The sequence below is a fragment of the Ambystoma mexicanum genome, chromosome 3q (assembly GCF_040938575.1).
Source record: "Ambystoma mexicanum isolate Mex_15411 chromosome 3q, UKY_AmexF1_1, whole genome shotgun sequence".
NCBI lineage: Eukaryota > Metazoa > Chordata > Amphibia > Caudata > Ambystomatidae > Ambystoma > Ambystoma mexicanum.
The window spans coordinates 1,059,192,797-1,059,219,439 of NC_090926.1; the positions used below are offsets into that span (position 1 = coordinate 1,059,192,797).

Below are 26,643 nucleotides of genomic sequence, written 5' to 3' on the forward strand. Positions count from 1 at the left end.
GCTTCATAGCGGTTCAGTCCTTCACATTTTTGGAGAATTTTGATTGTCATCTGCAAAAAAGTAAACAAAATGGCACATTTCGGTCACTATTACTTTAACTGATCATCAATTGTGTAACATGATAGCACAGAACAATGCTCTCCGGGCCGCTCTTAGTATCCCAAGAAGAGAGCAGATCACCCATGCCAGGCACTCAGCCCAATGGCTCCCGGTCAAAGAGCGGATCACTCTCAAAATCCTCACACTCACTCACAAATGCCTCTCCCTCTCCGCCCCGTCCTATCTATCAGAAACCATCTTCAAACCATCCTCCTCCCGTCCCGCCACAACAAAATACTCCAGCCTACTCTGTATCCCACGCATCAAAAAAGCCAAAGCCGGAGGTCTAGGTTTCCCTTACATTGTAGCCAAGACCTGGAACGCTCTTCCTGCAGACATCAGAGCCAAAAACTCACTCCCTATTTTTCGCAGGAAACTGAAAACCGCATTCCTTGCAAAATAACATGAAACCCTCAGTATTCCATGTAAATATACTGCATTGCTAATGTGTACATGTCTACTGTAAATATTGTATTTGTATGCAAATATTGTATCCTATGTAACTAAGACATTGTCTGTAACAAGCGCCACGATGCCCCCGGGCTGACGTGCGCTCTACAAATTTGAATAAATAAATAAATAAATAAACATTGTAAACATACAAATAACCTGAATATGGCCTGCAGACTGCTAGGGGAAGTGCAACACTCACAACAATGCCATGAAAAGACCCACAGACAGACAAGAGTGTGACATGCGTCCACAATGGAGTGCTGGCTTAAAACAGGTAATTGGAGGTTGGCGGCATGACATGGGTGTGGATGGGAGTGTGTCGTTGGTGTCAGCACAGTGGGGTGGTTGGTGCACATGTCCCTCAAAAGTGAAAAGGGGCGGCTTGAGATCAACAAAGCGGCCTAGAACATAGCAGCGTTATGCAGCCAGTCTTTCAACCCTACCTCTCTGATATTTGTGCATTGAGGATATGCATCTGTCATTTTCAATCCCCAGCGGTGAGTACTCAAAGCTAGTGGTACATTTTCACATGTAAATCTAACCGAGAGCGCCCTTGCTAACTCAGGACCATGTCAGTCCAGATACTGTTCATAACCATTGGACAATTTGAGTCCCAGTACAAACCTATTGAGCGGAATCCCTCTCCCATGGCAATAACATCCTCCTGTGACTTCTGGTGGATTTCATGTGTCATTGTTCGTCTATCCCTGCCAAATGATGTTATGCGAGTTTGTCCAAAGCTGCTGGCGGCCTAGTTCAATTAAGACGTTTTTCACATGCTTGCACCAAGGGAGCTTATAGATATCAATTACAGGCTGAAGGGCTGCCACCCATAACCCTTTTTATGGTTTAGCTGTATCTGCCTAACAATAACTTTCTCAGTCTGGCTGAACTACTTTCCAGTGTGTGAGCCTCAGGCAGAAACATTCAAAGGATTTGGCCTGTTTGATTGTATTTCCCTCGTTCTGAATGGTTTGCTTCACGTACTTGCTTCTTGGTGGCCTAAACACCATGCACTTTGTTTTTGAACGATTCAGCATCAGTCCATGGCCATCAAATGTAAATGGAATTGTTTTCGTAGTACTGATGGAGTCAAGGAGATGAGCATTACATTTCTGGCATACATCAATACAGGGAACTTATCTATGCCAAATGATTGTTTATCAGTCTTGGCAGGTACCAGTAACTCAATAGCTGAAATAGGCTCTCCTAGGCACCTGAATGGAATTGGGGAGGCAACTCCTCTCTCGGCTGGTATAAAACAATACAGCAGGTAACTGCCCACACACAGCTCCACCCCAATCATCCAAGGCATTTTTTAAGAAAGCTTTGACAGTTTTTTAATAAAAAGCTGTGGTTCATTATTTTACATTCATGTATCATCTTACCTCTGGTATTAACACATCGACCATGTATTTCTACAGGACAATGAAAATTTCAGAGCCTTTACATTTAACTAATTCTCAGTTAGGGGGTTTTTAACAATTACAAGACAAAGGGTTTTTCAAAACAATAACGTTTTTTGCTCACATCACTTTCGCTGAATAAAGTCATCCTCATTTTCAGTTCCTGTTTTAATTTTGGCATATATGTTGGATTTGAGAAGAGAAACATTCGGTTTGATTTCTTTCTACCTTTGATAATATTAGATGCATGTTCCTGTTTAAGATAAAAGAACATAGAATTTTTGTTTAGGTTTTACATTTGTTAACAGTTATCATTCACAGTCTACACCCCCATCATTTGTGATCACATTAAGAGGTGGTCTACCTCAGTTTGCAATTTAAATATACCTGTATTCTTCATAAACATTCATTAACAAAACAGACTGTGGTTTTCACAACCAGCAATTTCATTATTTCACAGTCTCCAATACAAATTGTACTGCAATGTATTAGAAAATAATATTTTGTTCATGTGTAATATTATGTAGCGCTTGATTGGCATGGTCATCTTTATTAAGTTTAATTATCAATTTTGCAGCTCTGTTTTGCACTCTCTGAAGTAGAGTGATAGTGTATTTTGGGAACCCCAAGGTAGCAGGAGTTTCCATATTCCACATGAGAGCAGATGGAGTTTATAACCATTAACTGGAGAGAGAGAAAAAAGAGAGAGAAACTGAAGGATATATCAGATTTTTCCTATTAACATGAAGCATAATTTAGTTATTGATGAGGTTTGGCTCTTTAAAGTAGCTTAAAATCAATATAAATACCTAGGTTCTTAACAACACATTTCTGTTTTTGCAAGTTACCCAAGGAGGTTGTCCAGCAGAGGGTTCTTCAACTTTTAGGCTTTTCATTTACCGCAAACATTTTGGATTTGCTTTTATTGATCTTTAAGGAGTTAGAGTGCTTCACTCTATAACAGAGACTAGTCAGTATTTTGACATGTGGTCTCATCACTCCCTTTTAAGTCAACCATATTGAGGTTATTGCATTATTAAATAAGGATACCTCAGTTTCATGTAAAAGATCAATTTGTGGATGGTAGAAAGGGTTTAACCCTGACACCACATCTCATGGCATGCGCTTGAGATAAGTAGGGACCGCCACTGATTTGTTTAGAACAATTGGTAAGAAAATACTGGATCCATGTAATTGCTGTGAAAATATTGAGGACTGACTGCTTTGCTTGTCCTCCCAGAATATTAATGTTCAAGGAAGTGTGAAATACAGCTATCAAATTGAGATTAATTCTTTTTTTAAAATAATTAAAATTTACTATATCATTAAAGTACATTTCTTTGCATGTAGAAAATAACTATCTTATTTTTACTTTTAATCAACATTTACAGTACACTTTTCAGACAATTCCAATACTTAAGCAATGAATATGACAATTCTTTTATACGTGCCTTTATTTCATCTTTGTTCAGTAAATTCTTTATGCCTTCACTTTCAAGTTTTTCTTTTAGCCTTGAAAAATTGAATTTGCAAATCAATATATTTCTGAGAAATTTCTTATTTCATAGTGATAGATAAATGCATTTCAATAATCAGAATCCAGCTACAAGCTTTAAAGGAAGTACATATTCCATATATGTTTACATTAGTATGTCCAGGGTTCAAAAGACAATTCACTATGATCTTTATTCTTAATAATTCTCTTCTCTCTTTGTAATCCATACAAACGGTGATCTAATACCATGAATTATCATCCACATTTAATGGTTAAATAAAATATTTACATACTATTTGTTACATCGCACTAGAATCAGTTTGTACCACCAATGCCATGTCAATGCTAAACAATTTAACTGCGCTGGGACAATAGCACATGCCAACAAACTTGTTATGATACGGGGAGCGCCGGCCCCTCCTGGGATCACCTCCTGGGACATCAACACTTACCCGTTATCATGTCCGGAGGCGTTCAGCCAGACATGGCACATTTCTATCTCACAGAATACAGCGTTTTGCGGCGCCATTTCATAGAAGCTGGAGGTTACAGCAATATGCGTTGTAATGTGGAAGAACTACGTTTCCCATCATTCTTGGGCTTCCGGGTTGTTTCATCCAATGGGAAACGTGGAGCCTCACATTGACTCGTATTTTACGTTCTACGTAATGCAGAAGTTTGCTTCCTATCAAAGTTATTACAGTGGTTTTGTTCAGAACCTTGTTTCCTTATAGTAAACTTTGCCTGCTATTGAGGATTCCGTAACTGGTTCCTCCTTCTTTACAAGCTCCCGGTTGTTCCATAACCACGGTAGTCCTTTTCTCACCTTTTGGACTTCCTTGTTATAATTAGTCTTTCTGTGTACCGAACCTTCAGCCTGCCTATGGACTACTCTCCTCGAATCTGCATTTGTCACTGGTCTCTCCTTCCTGTGTACCGGACCTTCAGCCTGCCCACAGACTACTCTCCTTGAATCTGCATTTGTCACTGGTCTCTCCTTCCTGTGTACCGGACCTGAGTTGTTAAACGGATTGGCTTTGGACATTCCTTCTCTGCAGCGGTTTCTGCCACATCGCAAGTATTTCTTTACCTGGGTAACCTCATACTTTCTTTCCGTGTTTACACTTTACTTTACTGTTATCCTTGTCACCTACAAGTCTGGTTGTGTTCTCTTACCCGCCTGATACTTACCTTTTCCTCGTGCACGAGAACGCTCTGCAGGAACGTGCACCACCCCGACTCTAGTGTGATCCGCGTGCCGTCAGGGTTAGTCCCCTTACTAACCTTACCTATTTGTTGTTTTGCACCAGTCGTCGTGGACTTTCTCATATCCTTCTTAAATTCTTCATACACCTTTCACACGGTAAGACTATAGGCTCATTCCTAGTTACCAGACATTCATTGACCCTGTTCTGTTTAGTTGAGCTTACCACTTTCTCATTGTTATCTCTGTCCCCAGGGTCAGGTTACATAGAAGAACATTTAGCTGCTATTTAGTGCAGGTATTATTATTTGTGATATATCTCTGTTTTACCCATTATCATTACCTGATAGCGAAACCTTGTTGTTTCCTTTACAGCCGGTGTCTATAGCGGTGTGTGTTCCCGCTCTTTTGAGTGATCGGTCTCCTTGACTGTCTGTTCTGATCAGTCTTGGGACATATTGCTAAAAAGAGTTATTTTCCCTCAACAGAGAGGAGGCCCTTGGTTTAGGTCTAACTAAGGGCTCTACTATCAAGTCACGGGCCAGGTTCTGCAGTATCACCAGGATTACCACCCGGTGAGTGACACTTGTCTTTGCAGCACTGCAAAGCATAAAGTGCCATATAAGAAATGAATTCAACTTATGGTGTAACTACTTTATAAAAAATAACTTAGTAGCTCTTCTGTTCAAATGTCTTCATCTTTTGTAATTCCATTTCTGACTAAGCACAGGATAGCAAATGTGTCATTATTACTGCACGACATGGTACTGTTAACCATGTCATACTTTAAAAGTATTCCATTATCTGCAATTGCAGTTTTGTCTGTAATTCCTTACTGTTTGGTTTACCAAGACTAAACAGGTCAATTACCTGTACTTCAGTTTTAATTAAGGTTTGTGATCAAGTTGTGTCCTGCATGCATCTTCTCTCTTTACTAAACTATTCAAGCTGTAGCACCCACATTATTTTCAGCTCATTATTTTAGACATTCTTGTACAATATATACATATGTATATACCACAAAGATTATGTTGTGATTGAACGGATAATGAAAAAATGGGTCTTCTTTCCTTTATCCATATCTGTTTGCAACACCTCAGAAATGGCCCATGTAAATATCAACAAACATCACCATTTTGATACATCAATATATATATATGTTTTCACAATATAATATTATACCGCAATATTAACCTCTCCAATGGTAATGGAAGTTTTTTGTGACAACCACAGTGAAATTTCATGTCCAAAATATTCCCAGTTACTGCTAAATCTGTACAGTCCAAATGCAACCACTTTTTGCACTTCTCGCATTAAATCCACTGAAGTGTTTGTTCTTTGGGGTACAATGACCTACACATGGAAATACATAGAAAAATATAAGTTAACCATCAACCATTACTGGTATAATGTGCAACATTAGAAGTCAATTCCAAATGTATTTTACATAGTATTTAGCAATGGTATTACAAAGGATAACATTTGCACATCAGGCACATGTGAAAATGCACCATAGTAGTATAAACCTTGAACAACAGCATGTTGGATAACATTACATGCAATGCAACCTCTCTACCAAGGTTACCTTCGGTAGCTAACAATGTATTTCACATCAGGATTTGATCATTATGGATAGTTCCTTACTTTTTTTCATCTCCATATCGATCTAAACCCATCCTATGGTACATGCATCCCAGCTAGTGCTTCCAGCCATTGCCCATGTTATCCTCACTTCCCTTTGTCACCTTTGTCTTATGGTTTATCATCGACTTTACCCCACTATTTCCAATTCCTTCTTGCCTGTATCCTCATTTCCTTCTCACCCCACAGACCACGGTCTGCTTTGCGCCCTGGGCGGTGACATAGTTCATTCACACTGACAAGGTTGCAATGCTTTAAGACCCTAAGGTGGTGAGGTGCAAGTATGAAAGCTAATTAACATAACATCATTTGATGCACAATACATTTTCAAAAACCTTTTGTTCTAAAATATATCATATAGTACACTTTAATTTGCTCTCAAAAGTCGCCTAATGAAAATATTTACACTACTTACATAAATAGGAATTCTGATTTATTAAATGTCTTACTTATTTTTTAAAGTTTTATTTTCTTGATAAATGCAGGCCATGTGTGCAGCTGCTATACATTCAGTGCCAGATACTATTTTTGGCTTCCTCTCTTCTTTCAGTGGTTGCAAAATTAATTCTGCTTGAGCAATTAAAGTTGGTCTATTTCCTACTGCATCCTCAGTTGACTTTAACACCACATTGCTCAGTTTACACTCTTCGTGAACAGAAGTTACATTTCTTTTTTGTATTTCCTACAATATATATTTAGTTAATATAAAAAATGTAAAAGCCACTTGACAACAAACTGTACTTCCCGACATCATATTGAATTAAAAGCAACACTCCCCACATAAAATAATGTAGTTACATATATAGTATACAGTATATAGATTATAATGTAACAAACTGTAAACAAGTTTCAGAAAGACTGCAACCGCTTAATTTGGCTATAATTATATTTTTGAATCTTTCATGGCAACAGTTAAGTACTTTATGGTGCTAATATATAAACATTACGCTCAGGAGCTTGGCTTAAATCATCAAGCTCATTAACCAATTCTCATGCTTAAGGGTTACAAATGGGACAAGGACGACCCTGGGAGCTGGGGGGCTGCCGCTGCCACCCACACTGGTATGCTGGCACTGGTGAAGGTAGACTGTGGATTCCATAAGTTACCCAGCCAGGACACCTACTCTAGGTAAAAGATTGGACAATTTGTCGCCCATAATCACTCATTCCCAAAAGATGATGGACGAGAAAATATGCTTACAGATTTGGAATCAGGAACTAATTGGGAAGGCCAAGATCACCCACTGAATTTATTTCCACTACCCCACCCCGGTGAATCTGCAACACACACCACTCCCCCATTCAATATCCAGAGTGGCAGAAGAAAGTCTAGTCCTCAACCATAGATATAATGGACACACATACAAGCACACTTCATTTTTACATTCCTAATAAGGTTAGTATCTCATACTTGCTGTTGCAGAATGGTCATAAGACATGAAGCATGATATCGTCTTAAGTGGCATAGGTTATCCTGCGATAGTTCTTCTAACGCCATTTCTATTCCTCGAATTGTAGTATCAGTTGTCTATTAATGAAAAGAATAATTAATGGTTATCGGTTAAGCCCATGTAACATGTTTATTATCACCCCACCCTCCAAGGCCTTCCCTCCACCCCCAGGGGAGTGTCCAAGACCGCCCCAGCAGAGGATGTGGTAGCAGTAGGGGTATGGAAAAACATTCATACGTCACTGTGCATCAGTAATGGGAGTAGGCAACAACCCCTGCAGTAGGCGGCTAATCTCTTTCACCTGACCAGGATGGGTTTACCAAAGTCACATATATTATATTGATAGTCCACTGCTCTCACCTTCCAGTAACCCTTCATATGTGTCTAAAAGACATGTACTATATATAACACATCAATACACAATACATTTAAATAGATGCCCCACACTTTGTTCATGTTCAAATGCTTATCATAAAACAATGAGTAATGAACACTTAATGAACACTTCATACACTCTCATGTATGAAATAAGTCTTTTAATTATCAGAAAAAATAATAAAGAAACATTGTTACTATAATGGGCAAATGGTCTCTACACACAACACCCTTAAAATGAAAATAGTCATAAATGGCTAAGCATCAATCATTGTCATTGCCTCTCATTTCTGCTACATCTACTTAGGATTTAAGACTTGTCCACCATCTCCAAGATATCATAGTCCTCAAAAAACATCGACCTGCCTCATAAAGGTCTCATCTCACCATTAATGCTAGGTAATCTTCATAGAAGCACCTAAAAGCACTTCCCCTTTCAATACCTCAATACATTTCTCAATGTGATATCAATAGGGGACAAAACTCCACATACTCACTATCTTAGCTCATCTCTATCCGTCATCAGCTTAAAGCTGTTGAGGGAGGTATGTAGTCTTTCTGCGGTTTTGTAGTTCCTTCATATTGCTATCTCTTTTTTACTATTTATCAGAACACTTGGTGCTTGTCCCAGAAAAGCCTTGAGAGCAGGGAACTGCTTTATTATAATAGAAGACTGCAGCATTCTAACTTCAAGGTTACTGGCAAAAGAAAACAGATGTAATTTAATTTAACGTTGTTAAGGGAAATCTGTCAGCTTTCTTTTTACTAAATATGAACGCATTTGCATCGAGTCTGGGTCTATGACTCAAATATGCCGCTTAAAGCATGGCCTAGGCCTAGCTATAACTGAGGTTAAACATCACATGAAGTTTTAAAAACATCTACAAATATAATATTAGACCTACGGTGCAGACAAAAACACCACAGCTCTCACTGTCCTTCTGTATCCATTGTGTTGGGATCTCAATTTTCCACTTCTTTAGATCCCATATGTGAATGAAAATATTGCTATATCAAAGTAAAAAAGAAAAATACAACAACCATGTATTAATAACTTAAATATTAGTACCATGTTTGTTTTACAATGTTTTCATCTGCCACAGTTAATTCATGCATTCATGAACATGAACACTACATATATAAAAAATGTAACAGTTGAAACTCATACCCCTCTAATAAAGACAAACTTTAATTGCAATACATAACAAATTATACATCACTTATACATTTAACAACATTGAACCTAAATATCTCGAGAGAATAGCTTAGAAACCTCTGGGTATTAAGCGGATTATAAATAACCCATTACAATAAAATATAACATTATTAAAAATATTTTTCTTACCTAATGATTTCCATCTCCTCCTCATTAATATTTAGATATGTTCCCAAAGAATCAAATATTTGTATCATTTTCCTCTTACCATTGAAAATCTGAAAGTATCATGTGTAGGAAATTACATATACAATATTACTTGCTGTGAAAAAGCCACACAGTACATTATCCATGTTCCCTATTTTATAGCTTGTAAATAGATTTAAACACATGTAAATTAATTCTACACAATCCAAGAAATGTATATGTTGTTAGCTCCTAATGACTATAACAGCTTACAGAAAATAAAATACCTATTTTATTTCTTTTTTAAGTCCTGCCTTCTTGAATAAAATAAATAGTTCAGTCATGAATATTAGCCAGATGAATTAATTTAGCTGAAAACCACTATAAACATCTTAGAAATCAATTCTTCAAAACCCTTGGCTTAGCAGGTTTGGTCTAAACTGGCGACATCTTATAGTGGTGAAAAAATGAATGAAAATAGTTGGTACAATCAGTACATAAATCCATAGAGTCGCGTCTCACCAGGTCTCGGGTTTAGCCAAGTACAAGACCCCTTGCAAAATAGTGTAAAGTATAAGTGACCTGGAAAGAGACAGCGCCTGATTCTTGCAAAAAATATTTTTATTTCTCAGAAAAATTGCCCTTAAAGTTGATGACACGTGTTTCGGTCCTCCAAGGACCTTTTTCAAATCAGGGCTATTGATTAGTCTTGTAGTCATGTAAGATGCCCCTGTCACATAATGTGAAAAATGAGCTTCCATATGTCAAAGGGGTAAATCCCTGCTGTTCAGAATAAGCGCGTATGATCGCAAAGTTGCTACAAGTCTCCTCGAGACAAGATTTAATATCCTACATGTTATTTAACAGCAGTATCAATAGTCCTCGAGACTTGTAGCAACTTTGCGATCATACGTGCTTATTCTGAACAGCAGGGATTTACCCCTTTGACATATGGAAGCTCATTTTTCACATTATGTGACAGGGGCATCTTACATGACTACAAGACTAATCAATAGCCCTGATTTGAAAAAGGTCCTTGGAGGACCGAAACACGTGTCATCAACTTTAAGGGCAATTTTTCTGAGAAATAAAAATCTTAGAAATCAAACCAGTATAAGGTGTACATAAGGAAAAGATAATTGTCATGGGCTTGAAGGGGTACATGAAATTATCTGCTACACGGTAAGCAGATAAAGTCCTTTAATTAGGTAATCAAGTAAACCCCACCAAATACATCCGTACATATCTATTGCTACAGCCAACTGACAGCCAATGCTGCATCTTTCTCCCAAGGATCCAAATTGTACATTCTGTTCTAGTACACAACATATTCCAGCTAGAACACTCTATAGGGAGTAGGATGCTATAGTACAGTATCCACAAAGCTGAAACTATAAGGGTATATTGGATACAGGAATGAGAAGAGAAGATGAGATGATAGGCTTTAGGTATAGACCAGCACCGATGACAGTGATTACAAAAGGGCAGGTACTCTAATTAAGAAAAACATGTTTTGTTCATATTTCTTCTGTTCTGTACCCCAAATGGCTGTAGGGATTCCCACAATGTCACTGCAAGCTATAGCCTTCTGGGCAGGTTGCTATTACAGGGGTTCACACTCATTGTCCATGCAGAATGAATAGCAGAAATGCATTTGTGTGACTGGACGCTAAGGCTAATCACAATACAAAATGTGTTACAGGACTGAAACATGTATGTCTCTATCAGGAACATAAGAGTGACAGACAGTCTCCTAAAACAGGAACCAGCACACTGTTAATGAATATGGTATATGCGACACTACTGACATGTACCTATTGCCAGAGACAGATTGCCTGCTGTAAATCACAGCAGCCAAATTCTGGAATAATGAATTACATAAGCACAAGTGAGCACAGGACCTGTAATACAAAACTTCAATGAAATATCCAGGGAAAGAACAGGAATTCTAAGTAAGCAAGGATCAAAAGGACAGGAGCCCAGTTAGAGTAAACTGGAAATACATAGTGGAACCTATGCACTATCATAAAAGAATGCCATAGTTAATAATGGACAAGTAAACAAGACTTGACAAAACTGTCACACTAGAATAAAAGGGACTGAACTGCAGACTGTCAACAAGGAAACTAGAACCATAAATTCTAGGCAGGACCAACCATACTGTTAACAAGCAAGCTCTTGACTATAATTAAGCAAACTACAGGCGATAATAAGAACTACAAGCCACAATGAACAAGAGAACTGGAAACATAAAGTAAGTGGTGCAGAAAGAACACTGACGACTGCAGTTAAAGAAGCAGAAGAAATGCAGTCAGATAACATAGGATTGCAGTCAGGGTAGTAGGCAGAGAATTCATGGTTTCAGGGTAGAAAGCACAATACTTCAGTCTGATATCACATGGCTACAGGGCAGAGGAGCAGGTGAACTGTAGCCAAACACCACAAGCAGAGAAAGCACAGTTTTGCAAGTTATTCATGAATTTTGGTGAAGTGCGAGACTCCCCTGATCTACTATAGGGTTCTGCTGCTGTTTGAATCGTGTATTCATGACAAGGATACACAATACTGTCAAGATGTCTCTTACCTATTTGAAAAGTCTTAAATACATTTTATAAATACAAATTGCAAGTATTAAAGCAAAAGTCTAATGTATTGTCTTATGAAATATTCTTTAATTTTAAATGTTTCTTTGTAAAGATAAATTAACTTACCCACAAAATAAAATGATTTCCAATTTCTGGAGACTTCCCACCAACAACTCGAGGAAAATAGACAATACTCTCTTCATGAATGCCCTACAAAAATAGCAATGTATGTTACTTTTAATCTCCCTTATTCTGTTTAAGCAAGTTCAGAATATTTCTTGGTGCTTCACTCTTATGAAAGCACATCAATTGAGAATTTAAATACTTGAATGTAACATTGATAACATGTCAGCATGGGTCATTGGTTTGTGCCGAAATCTCAGTCTGTTAATAACAAGTCTGCTAACTACAACCTGCTAATTTTATAGCATAATTATTCTGTCATGTGTACTTAGCTCTGTGTCTTTCCTTAAGGGTCAAAGGTGCATGGTAGTACAAGCTGTGCAACAATCCCAAGGCTCACCAGTATGGTATATTAGACAGGGGGCCTCATTAGGAGTTTGGAGGTAACCATGGTGCTAATAGCGCCATGGCTGCCTCCAAACTCTTACCGACTCCACCCATGTGAATGGAGCTATTACCGCCCCATTCCAAGGTTGGCGGGGGCGGTAATTGCCCATTCACCAGGGCCGTTCCCCATTCCCATTTGAGCCCCCATAGGGCTCGATGGGAATGGGGAAGGCGCTAATAAGGCGCAAATTGCGGTACCGTTATTAGCTCCAAAGACCCTGTGCGGGTCCCGTCCTTAACGCCTGGAAAAACCAGGCGTTAAGGGAGGACCCCCAAAGGGAACTCGTAGTAGGGCGGTAAGGGATTACCGGCACCGGTGCCCTTACCGGTGCCGGTAATCCCTTACCGCCCACCTCGTAATGAAGCCCAGGGTCTTAAATGACACCTCCCGGGTGGTGGTGGTGTCAAGGACAGGAACCCATGGCAACAGTAATTTACTTAACTAATCAAGGAATATGATATATGCAGTTTAATTAGTACTATCAAAATTGCAATCTTTTTATTAAAGGGTTACCTTCATGCTATCTTATTCATTACACGTTGTATATTGTGTCTTTCACCCACCGTTAGACATGGTATGTTTTGTTGTAGTGGTCTTCCAGCACGTACTTCTCTCCAACACCAATCATAATGAAATGTTTCTATCATGTGGTGCTGAAAACAGAAAAAAATATTAACAACAATGTAGATAACAATTGTTTGCATACTAAGAAATAAATATAGTTTTCTAGCTATCTTTATACATTGGTGCTTATATAAAGCCAGATTTAGAAATTAGTTCTTAGTGGGATTTTACCACTGAAGAACACTTTTCTAAATAAATCCCAATAAATCTGATTTCGACAATCAACTGTAGTTATGACGTTATGGCTGTGAAACTAATATTAGCAGTACATTCATCTTTATTTTTTTACACACGTTTTTAAAAATAATTCCTTCAAAAACTCAAGTGGAAAAATACTCCTAAAAGTATGTAAAAGAAATTATGGTAATTTCACAGATTTGTGCATTATTTTTAAATTGATAATGTGGAATATTAATAAGATTATAATGATTTCTATTTCCCTACTGCATACATTGTTTGCATTATAAAAGTATCAAAATGTTTAATACAAAACAAATAGAATGAATTCAACTTACATCCTTTTTGTCCGAAACTATCTGATAAATTTGTGCATTGAGAACCTTAAATAAAAATATTGTACAGGTGAATAATTAAAAATGTCAATATTGTCAAATAATCTACATTATGAAATACGATTGGTATGGCATGTCACATCTTTGCTTTCTTACATCATCTGTGAGCCAGTTTCCTAATGCAGGTTGTGCCTTAGATTTGTCTTCCTAAAGCATGCTAACGGTGCAAAGGCTCTTCAAACCTTTCGGTTCAGTGGACTGTTACCCACTAATGCTAATCTTTCCTCTTCATCACCACCGTCATTCAGAATTTTCTTCAGATGCTCCTTTTATGAAAGAAGCAATGTTTTGGTTAAATATACTTACATGTGAAATGTTTAGGTAGTCTATCGCTCAAAAAGTCATACAATCACATATTGAAAGATATTGATTTGGATCTTTTTTTATTATTTGCCCACATTCTATATAGTCAATAGCACATAGCAAGTATCAAGCACATTTTAGCATATCGCAAAAATAAAAATAAGTATAATGACATCTTGATTAATACTTTTTTTCCCCTATGAATTATGTTGCAAATTCATACATGCATGTTATTATCTTCTTTATGAAAAGCAAAATTGAAAAATGTAGCTAATAGTCTACAGTGCACCTTTTGATCATAACCTCAGGTACACCAGGAAGCTAACAACACCAAAAAGACCTGTGCAAGATTGTGAAGACATTCTGCCCACTTGTATGTGACTTGTGCAGCAGAAAATTGTCAAAACATCAGCATGTTGTAGGCAGGGGGTGATAACGACCAATGAATCCTAATGTAAATACCCCTTTGCATGGGTATATGAATTGTGTGAATAATCTTAAATGAAAAGTGTGGGCTGATGATGGCCTGTCATAGACAAAAAGGCCTCACAATTCACAACAAGATGCACTTTAGGCATAATATTTGCACAGTTTCCAACTTTGTCTGGTCTCCTCTATCACAGACCAGACCCAGGGAACAGGTATATTGATATGTGGATACTTATTATTATAAATGACATATCATAAGTGCCCAGCTAACAATATTCTGAAAAGGCCCCTGACAGCAATGATCTGTTGAAAATACAAGTGCTCATGTGCTTTTTTGTGTGCACTCCCTAAACTTTTCAGCTCCTTGATGCCGGTGGAAACGTAAAAAATGCATTTTTATTGATAGGCTCTTCACGGCTAACCCTGTGATACCACCCACATCTAACCAGTGAACCATAAATAAATAGGAATCTTCATAGCGAACATTTGGATTTGCCTAGTTGATCTAGCTGAAGGTGCCTTGTACCAACTGTCAGATCCTTTTTCTGCTTCATAAGTTCTGTACTTGGACTGAGGTCCTCAGAGAAGACATCTGTATCACAGAATGAGGCAACTTGTAATCACATCTCTGTCCCCACTGATCTTTATGAATTGGCCTATCGTTTATTAGATTTATCGTCTATCACTCAAACAGTGTTACTATTCTGTAATAATAGATGTTTCATTTGTTCATAATAAGAGGACATTTATATTTCTGCTCACCTCATTTTTTGAATTTATTGGAAATGTATCAGCCAAAAAAGCTTCAAATGTTTTCACTTTGGTGATTTTTTGTATTTGTAATTCCATTTCAGTTTCAGCGTGATCTTTTTCAAACGCATTTTGAAGCATTTTTTCATCTAACAAGAAATATTTCATTTCTAATCATTGACTAACTAACCATAGCTCTATATAAATCATCAAGTTACATATAGGACTGAACAATAACTTACACATACACAAGGGTGCTCTACATATGTTATAGCATAAAAAAGTTATAATACTTTGTGAATGGCTAAGAACAAAACATGAAGACAGGAAAGGCAATCAGGATTTAAAACTGGATAATAATGTGTTATATATTTCCATTTACCTGTTTTCTGAAGTGCAATCCTTCCATCGAGAAGCAAAGTAAAATTAGCTGATGTAATTTTTTTCATTCGGTTTTCAAATGTGCGATTTATTTTTTGGAATGGTTTTCACATGATATGTGATTTCATTTGCACATACATTAATGGACAAGGACCACATTTTTGGCTCTTTCATTTTTTACATCACATTGATTTTGGTTTTCACTTTATTTTGATTTTTCATTTGGTTCATGCATGTTTAATTTGTTGTTTTTACTGTGTGTGACTTAGATACATGTTTTTTAATATAATTTTTTGACATTGAAATCGAAGTGGTATCTGGTCTCAACGGTTTAGTGCATGTTTCACTCCTCCTTGATGCATTTGCGTGTCCCTGCTGTTCACCAATGTTGTTCATGTGTGTGCACATGCATGCATGTGTGATGTTAGGATTCACATGACATAGGGAGCATGACTAATGGATGGGTGTTGAGGTGCACCAGGGGAATGCAGCGTGTGGTGGCATTTTAGTTGGCATGTGCTGCGTGATTGTATGTTGGTCCAATGTGTTTTGGGGTGGGGGCGGGGACATGTGGCAGGGCCTGCCTGCAGGTTGCCGTCACTGGTGGGGGGTGGGGCTTGGGGACAAGAGGAGGGGCCTGCCTGCCTGCAGGTTGCTGTCACTGGTGGGGACATGTGGCGGGGCCTGCCTGATGGTTGCCGTCTCTGTTGGGGGGTGGGAACATGAGGCGGGGCCTGCCTGCAGGTTGCCGTCACAGGTGGGGACATGAGGCGGGGCCTGCCTGCTGGGTATGGTCACGGGTGATGGGGTGCCCATGTGGTGTGGGCTGCCTGCGGGGTATGTTCACGGGTGATGGTGGTGTCCCATGTGGTGTGGGCTGCCTGCGGGGTATGTTCACTGGTGCTGGTGTGGGTCCCATGTACTGTGGACTGCCTGCCGGGTATGTTCACGGGTGATGGTGGGGGTCCCATGTGGTGTGGGCTGCCTGCGGGGTATATTCACAGGTGATGGTGGGGGTCCCAGGTGGTGTGGGCTGCCTGCGGGGTATGGTCACGGGTGATGGTGGTGGTCCCATGTGGTGTGGGCTGCCTGCAGGGTATGTTCACGGATGATGGTGGTGATCCCATTTGTTGTAGACCGCCTGCGGGGTGTGGTCACGGGTGATGGGGGGACCATGTGGTATGGTCTGCCTGCGGGGTATGGTCCACTGCTGGGGTCTGGCTGTCCTGTGAGGAGGCATCTGCTTCCAGGGGAGTTGTGCATGTATCACAGGGTACATGCGGGCCTTCCCACGTGATTTGGCTGGTGCGAGCGGGGTACGCGATTTCGCTGGGGCGCGGATGGGGTACACGCGGGCCTTCCCACGCGATTTCGCGAGTGGGGTAAATGATTTCGCTGGGGTGTGGATGGGGTATGCGCGGGCCTTCCCACACGATTTGGCTGGTGCGAGCGGGGTACGCGATTTTGCTGGTGTGTGGACGGGGTACGCATGGGCCTTTCACGTGATTTGGCTGGTGCGAGCGGGTTACGCTCTGATTTTTCACGCAATTACAATGGGGGGGATGTGTGCTGGGTCACGGATGGTGCGGGGCGTTGCGCCATATTGGGCATTTCACTGGCTTTTGCCTGCGCATGGGGGTGTTTTGGGGGCGTTGCTGGCGGTACTTGATGTTCTCTGTGCCACGGTTACTGATGCCTCAGAAAATCCATGAATACGCGTGCCACAGCGGGTGCACGCATGGCACACGCTCCTTCTCGGCGTGCAGCACTTGTGCTGCTTCTGCGCTGGATTCTATGAATTGGGCCCTAAATCTGAAGATTTAGCAACATTTGTAAATTATGTTTTCATGATCCTGTATATACTCTGATATATAAATTATACATACTATCAGTAGGATATGGTTGTACTGTATTTATCACAGTTCGTACAGTCAAGTGTGAAACACATGAATTAATGTACAAACACACACTTTAATATTGCAACCATACTGTTTTGGAAAACATATACACAATACATGTTTCACATTTAAAGCATTACACAGTAACAGGTTTTGGATTGAACTGTTTTTTACATTTATTATTATGCAAGAAAAGCACAAGATGCAAATACTTTCAGTAAATTGTTTCAATCCTACAAACTTTCAGAATTGCACATGCAGTTTGTTTTAAGATGTGACTTAAAATAAGAAAAGGAGCAGCTTTGAACCATGTAAGAGTTCACATTAGAGGTAGAATTTGAACCTTAAATGTCATGAGACGTAATGGTGCAGTGGTTAAAGGAGCTAGGCCTGATAACATGAGGTCATGAGTTTGAATCTTCCGTGGAGAGTTTCAATTTTATTTTTACAAAAAGGATTAAAATTGGCGTTTAGTATTTTTATTTTTAAAAAGGAGGATTATAATTTGAAAAACGAAGCGACAGACTTACCGTAACACGTTAAACCTTTTTTTGGGGCATGGCATGTGACACCTGCCAGTGGCACGTGTCACTTGTAGTGGTGACATGCAGTGGCACTGGCATATGACACATGCCATATTCGGCTTCAACCCCTACTGAAACTCCAGTCCTTCTTGGTACTCTGAACGGAGCACCATAAGTCACCCTGCGAACGCAGGAGACTACATTTCTTTTGAGCATCGACCTGCTCTTTAAACCCACTGCTGTGAGCTTCGCCCTGCTCCGGTGCTCCAGTGTTAATGGCGTGGACTTCAGCCTGCTCCGGTGTTACTGCCGTGAGCTTCACCCTGCGCTGGTGTGATACGCAACCCGGGCAAGCCAGCCAGTCGCTGCACTGCAAAAAGTTCTTATAACTGCCGCGATTATGTTTAGGTGGGAGCAAAATTTACTCAGGATGAAACGGAAAGGGAATAGGGCGGCCGACATTCTATTTGGCAGAATAAAGAACGATGACATCAGGGCTTGTTAGCTAAACCATGGCAAGAGCAAAAAGCGGGAGAAGCGCTTTTAACCTGTTTATACCCTTACTCCATCTTTTGCTTTGACCTTAGTCAAATAAATAAGCTAAAAGTCAAACTTGAGATTCCTTTTGTATTTATATCTATTATAATCATGAGTATACAGTGTTTCTGATATTCAGCATGCCAAATGAGATAACCTTTGCAGAAAATTATAATGCAAATTGATGTAAATTTATGTGGCAGGACGCCACCATTTTGTTTCAAATACTTGTAAATCTGAAGTCCTACCACTTTCTCTGAGCAGTCCCTCCTGTTACCTAGGCTTAAGGCAGCAGACAGGGTAGGTCTGATAAGTACAGGAAGAAAAATGGGGGGGCTGTATGGGCAAAGATACAGACCCCAGTGCAAGGGGTGGCCCAGAGACAGTGCTGGAGGGTGGCAGGGTGAGCAGGTACCTTGGCTCGGAGGACAGAGGGTGGCCAGATGCACAGTGCCAAGAGAGAACAGATCAGCAGGGGAAAGGGGAGCGAAGGCAGAAGAAAAGAGGAAGGTCTTGAGGTGCTTCTGGAACCGGAGATGGTTCTCCTAAAGTTTTAGAGTGGCAGGGAGGCTGTTCCAGAGGGAGGCCCCAGCCGAAGACAGAGATCTACCCCCAGCTCGTTTCTTTGAAAAACGACTGACCCTGAGGGAGTTGGAGGTGGAGGAGCGAAGAGCTCGAGAGGGAAGGTATTTGCGGAGGGATAGCTGAAGGTATTTTGGACCCAGGCCCCAGAAAACCTTGTGGACAATGCAGAGGGTTTTGAATTTAATCCTTGCATCCACTGGGAGCAAATGGAGAGATTTCAGAGCTGGAGAGATACGATCCCAGGGCTTGAGGCCAAGGACAAGTCTCGCAGTCCTGTTCTGGATTAGTTTCAGAGGGCGGAGAGTAGAGGCACGTAGATTTAGAAAGAGGCTGTTACAATAGTTCAAGCTAGAGAGAGCCAGAGCTAGGGATACCATGAACTTCTGGGGGAAGGAGAGGAAAGGCAAAGTACACCTGAAGTACTTGATTCAAATGACTTGGGCAATAGAGCGTTACGGCTCCGATCGACGATGATGGTCTTCGATACCGATGGACTTCAATGTCCGGGCGCTTCACTTCAGATTCCTCGGCAGTCCCCGTCGCCGGTCGGCAGCCTTTCGATGACTGACTTCCAGGGAGCCTTGGTGAAGGTTAGCTGGTGCACGATGTTCCCTCATAGCTCAGGAAGAGGTCTCCTAGGTAGGTCCTCTCTTGGATCAGTTCTTGAGACACAACAGCATTCGTATTGCGTTGAAGGAAAGCAGCAGCAAAGCCTTCTTCTTCCAGCTGGGCTTCAAGGTAAGCGTCAAGTTTCAACTTCAGCTTCTGAACAATTCCAGTAAGTGAGAGGCCCCCAGATATACTGTTCTGTCTATCATTCACACTGCTGAGCCAGGATCAGGTAGCCAATCATTCAGAAGGTGCATTCAGGCCATTCTTCTCCATCCAGGCACTCACAACAAGGAAAGGGATTGGGACAAGCACCCAGCCATTCAGCACTCCACACTGCTTTCATACCAGTTTCAGGCAGGGCTGTCTCAGTCATGGTGTCACACACCAGAAACCAGACACCCATAACATGAAATGTATATTGGTCACACACTCCATTTACCCAGGTCCCACCCCAAGGGAATACCCACAACATACGGTCACTGGGACGGCTCCAGCAAGTCTGGCTGGGATTTCTCCACAATACCATATATGGAACTTCCACCCAACAAGCAGCCAAGGGAAGGGATAGAATCAGGGCTTCACAGGACTTTGGGAAAACAAGGTAAAGGGCAATAGAAAGCAAGAGGCTACAGGGGCTATCTTGCCTCCTATTAGGAATCAACTGATTCCAATGGCAGGGCCTGGGTATCCCAAAATGAAGGATTCTCAGAGCACCTGTCAAATTCAGCATGGAGCTGCCATCAGCCCATGCCCTGCTCTGTGGGCCACAAACAAGTGCCCAGAAACATACACTAGGAGCACAATGTTGTACCCCCACCTCAAGGTGCCATAAGGGTGTTCCAAGGGTCTGTTCAACAAACCAAAAAGAGGAAGAGCTGCACTGCCAGGAGTCACACATGGACTGTGCAGAAAATAACACAGAATACACATGATAAAAAGACTACAGCACAACGACATGGATGCCCTGTCCCTCCAATGCATTTCTAGCATCACACAGGGCAACACACACCCAGGGTAATCTGACTAAGTGGGTAAGGGATCTGAAATCGCTATGCTAGCATAGACAGCAATAGCAGAGGACCTAGCTATCTAGAATGAGACCAGCAAATGATGATGAAATTTTGCCGCCGACAAATAAGGACTTTTAGAGGGAACCTGGATGGCCAGTGACCCATCCAGGTGTGGCGGCACTGGATGTGCAAAAAAATCCACTGCCTTTTTATTTCCAACGCTAAATCCAATGCCTCAGTCGTCTGTGGGGAAAACCCAAAGGGGACGTGGGGTGGTTTGGGGGGGGGGGAGTACAAATGGTTGACATCTCTGCTCCCCAGTTTACATGCAGCCACCCTGCTTACATCCATCCGCCACTGTTCCCCCCCGACAGGGCAGGCATATGACTATCACTCCAAGCCCATGTATATGCAACCTTGACGCTGGCCTGAGGGGCAAATGCCCTCTTGCCCCACAGCCCAGTCTGTTCCTGGCACGCCTCCAAGGGGTGCAGAGCTACCAAATGGTCCCATGTCAGAGGTGTAAGAAGTCCAGTTATGCGTTTAAGCTATATATGATGGTGTTGTATCATACGTGTTTCACATTATAAATGCATCATTCACTCCAAATCATAGAGTGCTAAGACATACCGCTCAGGTGACACGCTCTTGGCGGGCGTCACCCTTCTTGCCATCGCTGATTCACCCACCAAGACGCCTATAAACGCCAGTGGGCCCTCACCCGCCGAAAACCGGTGTTTTCACCCGGCGTAACAACACTAAAGGCTGAGAACTACGACTAAGAACACCACCCAACATATGTTACGCACTCAGAAGGGGGTATTATTTGAGGCCTGGATTTAGGGTTGGAGTGGAAGTATGGGGGGGCGGAGAACGAGAGCAGTGGCGGCGGGTTCAAGGTTCATGGGGCATCACCAGGATGGCTGAAGGTCTTCAATGAGAAGACGTGCCAGGGTTAAACGACGCGAGGCGGGGCCTATCTCCGGCGGCGAAGCTGCTCAGCCACTCGCTTCCTCGGCTGGATCTATGGTTGCTGCCAGTGCCCGCCCAAGCCAGGCCCTCTGTCCCCAGACCCGGCCTTCTGCGCCTAGGCCCGGCCCCCTCTGCCTCCAGGCCCGGCCTCTGTGCCTTCATGCCCGGCCCTCTGACTCGAGGCCCGGCCCCCTCTGCTTCCAGGCCCGGCCCTCTGACTCGAGGCCCAGCCCCCTCTGCTTCCAGGCCGCCCCCACCCCCTGTCCCTGGCTCGCTGCCTGCCCCAGCCGGGCTCACACGCTGACAGTACACGCCATGGCCGAGCGCCGGGTGTCCCGCTGGTACTTTGGGGGCCTGGCCTCCTGCGGAGCGGCCTGCTGCACCCACCCGCTGGACCTGCTCAAGGTGAGGGGACCGGGAAGAGGGCAGCCGAGAGGGGCTCGGCGTAGTGGGGCACCCAGGGGCGTTGTGGGCAGAGGGGGTGGCAGCGGCAACGAGCGGAGCACAGGTGGTTGGCCGAGGAGCCACCCTGACCACCGTGCGCGGTTTTGGGCCTTCAGGCATGTGATAATATGCTGGATCTGCATCTAGAGTTGGCACTGCAGTGCTCTGCTTCTCTCTTAGGGGTGCTTAGACATGGGGGGGGGGAGGGACTGCTATGATCAAGGGGTGGCATCTTTGCGAAGCTCTGGAGCGCGACATATGCATATGTGTATCTTCCGATATGGGCTTTTGGCTTGTGTTGGTCGACCGTAGCACTGTTGTGTGGGTGAATACCCCCTTCCTATGAGCTTCTTCCATGAGTGAGTTGTGCCCATCTCTGTTGGTATGCCCATCTCGTTGAGGGGTGTTTGGCTGTGCCCAATTCCACACGATCAGCTTCAATTATTAGCGGAGGCTTTTTGCCCAGTCATGTACCTATTTACCAACATGGGGGCCGACTTTTGATTTTCAGTACGGGAGTAAGATTTGTTTCTTGTGCCCATATGCTGTAAAAGTTTGCACCAGCAAGTAGTACACACCTCAACATTGTTAGTTGAAACATGGGGGTTTTTGTTGTAAGGTGTCTCAGGGAGCACAACATAATGCATTGCGTTTCATTCAGGAGACCAATGGAAAGCAAGCATTTTGAATGTAAAACATAGTTTATTGAAATTGCCACTTTTGCAGGCAATCTTTCCATGCTCATTTCCCATTTTTATGGCGTGGCCCGGAGCACCTCAGCACGCCACACGACCCCAGGATCACCTGGGGGTATAGCGAGCTCTCTTATTCAGGATGCATGAGGGATCACCCTCAAGTCGTGGAACACCCGCTGATACTGTTAGTCTGGGGGCACCCAGCACACAACGCCTGGGCACTGTGGATACACAGGCCCAGGCAGCTACAGTAAAACGCGACTCAAAGACCACAGGAGCCAGGAGTTGCCACTTGCTGGGTCTCTACTGCAGTGCCGCACTTGCCTGCAGTGGTCCCTTTTATTAACCTGGTGATGCTGTGCTGATCTGTGGCTGCTCACCACGCCCCTCTTAAAGGGCCACTACATTACATCCCTCCTTCATTATAACGAAACAAACAACATTAACATTTAACATAGGCTTGCCAGCCGCCAACATGTTTGGTGTCTTTCAGTCCACACCATTTGTAATAACGTTAACTTTTATAATGAACATTTTGGCACCCCTCTGACGAATGCTTCCTTCTAGGCTGTTCATCGTATCCCAGGGTCAAAATGTCCTGGTGGGAAATGTCCTTTCCCAGCAGACCTCCTTCCGGGCTGTTTGCAGCCGTCAGTGCCGCCCCACGATAGAAGGAACACATCCTTTTTGTCCTCGAGCATGTACTGATGCTCCTGGCTCTCAGCTACATGGACCACTTCGTTCTTGGGCGACTTCTTTCCCGACTTTTGTCGTTGCCTTTCTTCCTCCTTGGGTGCTGGCTTTGCCGCGCGGGCTGGTGCCGGTGCGAGGCACACCCTTGCAAAGTGTCCATCTTTTCCACACCTCCCGCACATGTGCCCTTTCGCGGGACACTCGTTGGTGTGCGGCAGGTCCCATCCGCACTGGGGGAACATGTTGCCTGCCTCCTTCCGTGGCCATTCCCCTCTTCTGGACGTTCTGCCGCCTTGCCATCGGCTTACCGCGCACACTTCCTCCAGCTTCACTCGCTGGAAGGGCTCTTCGAGCTTGATAAACTGCCTCGAGTTGTCTATGACCGAGGCGCGCACCTCTGCCAGCTCTTGGTCCCGGTCTAATTCCAAAATTCTGTCCAGACTCAGCCCAGGTTCCCTGAGAACTTGCCTGCGTAGCTGTGTAGCTTGGTGGAGCTGCACCCGTATATTATTTGTGCTCTCACTTCATCCTCCTCGAAGTTTCCCAGGGCACACGACAGTGCAATTCCCCGAAGTCTCCCGTGGAAGGCATCCAAGCTCTCCCCTTCTTCTTCTTGTCTTGTGCTGCGCATTCTGAATCTCTCGTAGTCCCTGTTTACCATGGGCACGAAGTACGCATTCATGGCTTGTATTGCTGCCTCGTATATTTGGTCCCTGGGCCGCAATGTTTTGAACAGTCTCTGGACTGCGATGCCGGCTGAATATAGGAGGGTTGGTCATTTTGCTTTGTCCTTGACCTCTACGGCTTCGAAGTATAGTTCCAGATTTTCGACCCACGCCGCCCAGCGAGGGCCCAGGCTGGCGGGTGCTCCCACCACGTCAAAGAAACGTAATGTAGCGAGTTGTCCATTTTGTTGAAACGGCCTTGGGCGTCATCGTCTTTTGTGCTCATGATGGGCACTGATGTGGGTCCCCCACTTACACTAGGATGCACAAGCACAGTGGGTGGAGCCGCTACCCTTACGGTGTGTTTGTGTTCCCCTCTTTCCTCTCCCAGTGCCTGATTGCAGGAGGAGCACGCCTTGGTTACCTCTTTTGCCTGTGCTTGTTGGTGGGCTGCTGGAGTGGTGTAGTTCCTCTCTGGTGGGCTGAATCAGGCCCACGTTCTGGGGGGGCTTGGGGAGAACGTGCCTGCGGATGGTCCTTGATTGAGTTCTTTCGCCTCCCCTTTTATCTGTGCAGTTTTTTCGGGGGGGATATGTGCCCGTGGCCTCACCTGCGCCTCCTCAGTAGGCCGTGAACGTGCGGCTCCAGTTGGAGCTGTCTTTCTACTGCCGCCCTGTCCCTCCCTGCAGGGACTATGTCTTCTACTTCTGCGTTTGACTGCGGTCCAAACAACAGGGGCATCCGCAGCCACAAGACAGGACCCCACGTTGAGCTGTATCACCGGCGGGCTTTTTTGTTTTTGCCTGGGGGCGCGCCCCTTTGCCCTGCGGCGATTCCCGCTCACTTTCTGAACCAGGGGATCAGGGAAGAAATAGGCTCCCCGCATCCGCAAAGCAGGCCACCGGCTCTGCAGCACTCTTCGTCCTGTTGCGCGCCTTCCCGAGTGGAGGCCATGCCTCCTTTCACCCTGCGGCCGACGCTGCTACCCAGAATCTTAACGGCTCCTCCACCTCGCAGCCGACGCCTCCCCCTAGTTTCTTCTGCGGCAGATGCCGAACACACTATTTGCGGCTCTCGTGCCCCCTCACCCTTGCAGCCAACGCCTCCTCTGAGGATCTCCACGCTCCTCCGCTTCGCGGCCAACACTGCTTCCTAGTTTCTTCTGCTGCCACGTGCCTTCCACCTGCACACAGCCCAACACACTGGGCACCACCACCTTCATCGCCAATTTTATGGCGTGCTCCGGAGCACCTGAACAGGCCACAGGACCCTAGTATCTCCTGGGGATATAGCGGGCACGCTATTCAGGATGCACGAGGAATCACCCTCAAGTCACGGGATCACCCCCTGATACTGTTACACTGGGGGCACACAACGCCTGGGCACTGTGGTCACACAAGTCCAGGCAGCTACAGTAACACGACTCAAAGACCAAAGGAGCCAGGAGTTGCCACTAACTCTGTCTCCACTGCAGTGCTGCACGTGCCTGCAGTGGTCCCTTTTATTAACCTGGTGACGCGGTGCTGATCCTTGTCTGCTCACCACACCCCTCTTAAAGGGCCACTACATTACATCCATGTGCAGTTGCCATCTGATATCTTCATCCATAATAATGGTGTCCATGTCCAAAAGGTGCAGTAAATCAGAATGACAATTTCTAATCAGTAAATCTGAGGAACCAACAGCACAAAAGAGGAAAGTGATGGAGGCCATACTACATTTAAACTACTGCCTCATGGCTAAGACAGCAATCTGAGGTTCTGGTCGGCACCAATGTGCTGCGATTTGATTGAAAGCACAGGCCTGCCTGCTGAGAATGGAATCTTGTGTCACACATGGAGCCATTTCAGAGTTTTGATCGACGCCTGCATAAATCATAGTAAAACCAGTGACCATGTCATGTAAGCGCCCGAGTGTTAGGGGAAGTGAATACAAAGCAATATGAAACTGCAGGGCCATCTGAAAACGACTCGTGGTTGGTGGGGGCCCGTGTCAAAAATATGTTTTTGGTGACCTTTCACCTACAGCTGCGATAAACAGTCCAAAGCACACGTGGGGTGCATACATACATTAAAATGGAGTCAAAGGAAGACAGTGAGGGAGTTAATACATGAAATAGTCCCAGTCTGCCCCAGTCTCTATGCTGCTTTGTTGCTGAGAGAAGCTGCTGCAACACTTCCGTGGACTAGCTTGTTTTTGTTTCTGTTGCTATTTAAAATAATCTCCCGCGCTGAGCGCAGCGCGGAGTTCAGGCACAGAGCCCCTGTCCGCTCGGTGCGCAGTGAGCCTTGGCTGACACATCCAGGACTGGCCTGTTATCGCGGCAC

The 26,643-nt window shown here is 43.5% G+C and overlaps 2 protein-coding genes across 3 annotated transcripts in view; one reads left to right on the plus strand and one right to left on the minus strand.

Annotated features, from left to right (window-relative positions):
* Window positions 1-3,394: 3,394 nt before the first annotated feature.
* On the minus strand, window positions 3,395-21,905 carry LOC138583225 (uncharacterized). Of its 2 annotated transcripts, XM_069655282.1 has the most exons (11): window positions 21,478-21,905; window positions 15,683-15,702; window positions 13,915-14,084; window positions 13,762-13,806; window positions 13,186-13,275; window positions 12,178-12,261; window positions 9,470-9,558; window positions 9,030-9,132; window positions 7,710-7,826; window positions 5,852-6,010; window positions 3,395-3,470 (listed from the first exon to the last, which is right to left on the minus strand). In XM_069655282.1, the coding sequence occupies exons 5-11, from the start codon at window positions 13,267-13,269 to the stop codon at window positions 3,453-3,455; spliced, it is 654 nt and encodes a 217-aa protein (XP_069511383.1). In that variant the 5' UTR covers window positions 13,270-13,275; window positions 13,762-13,806; window positions 13,915-14,084; window positions 15,683-15,702; window positions 21,478-21,905; the 3' UTR covers window positions 3,395-3,452. The 2 variants fall into 2 exon arrangements, with proteins under 2 accessions (XP_069511383.1, XP_069511384.1); XM_069655283.1 differs by lacking the exons at window positions 13,915-14,084; window positions 15,683-15,702 and having other exon boundaries at window positions 3,395-6,010.
* Window positions 21,906-21,990: 85 nt separating this feature from the next.
* The window catches only part of SLC25A10 (solute carrier family 25 member 10), a 257,944-nt gene continuing 253,291 nt past the window's right edge, over window positions 21,991-26,643 (plus strand). The window contains exon 1 of the mRNA XM_069655277.1: window positions 21,991-22,224. Coding sequence (XP_069511378.1) covers window positions 22,135-22,224 — 90 coding nt within the window. The 5' untranslated portion in view covers window positions 21,991-22,134. The remainder of the gene's footprint in view (window positions 22,225-26,643) is intronic.

What these genes read in the sequence shown, in the direction of transcription:
- LOC138583225 (XM_069655283.1), bottom strand. Translation starts at nt 13,269, where the DNA reads ATGATAGAAACATTTCATTATGATTGGTGTTGGAGAGAAGTACGTGCT. An exon ending in GAAATCATTTTATTTTGTGG is followed by an intron (nt 9,559 to 12,177) that starts GTAAGTTAATTT and finishes TGATACTTTCAG; the next exon opens with ATTTTCAATGGTAAGAGGAA. An exon ending in GTGGTGTTTTTGTCTGCACC is followed by an intron (nt 7,827 to 9,029) that starts GTAGGTCTAATA and finishes TTTCATTAATAG; the next exon opens with ACAACTGATACTACAATTCG.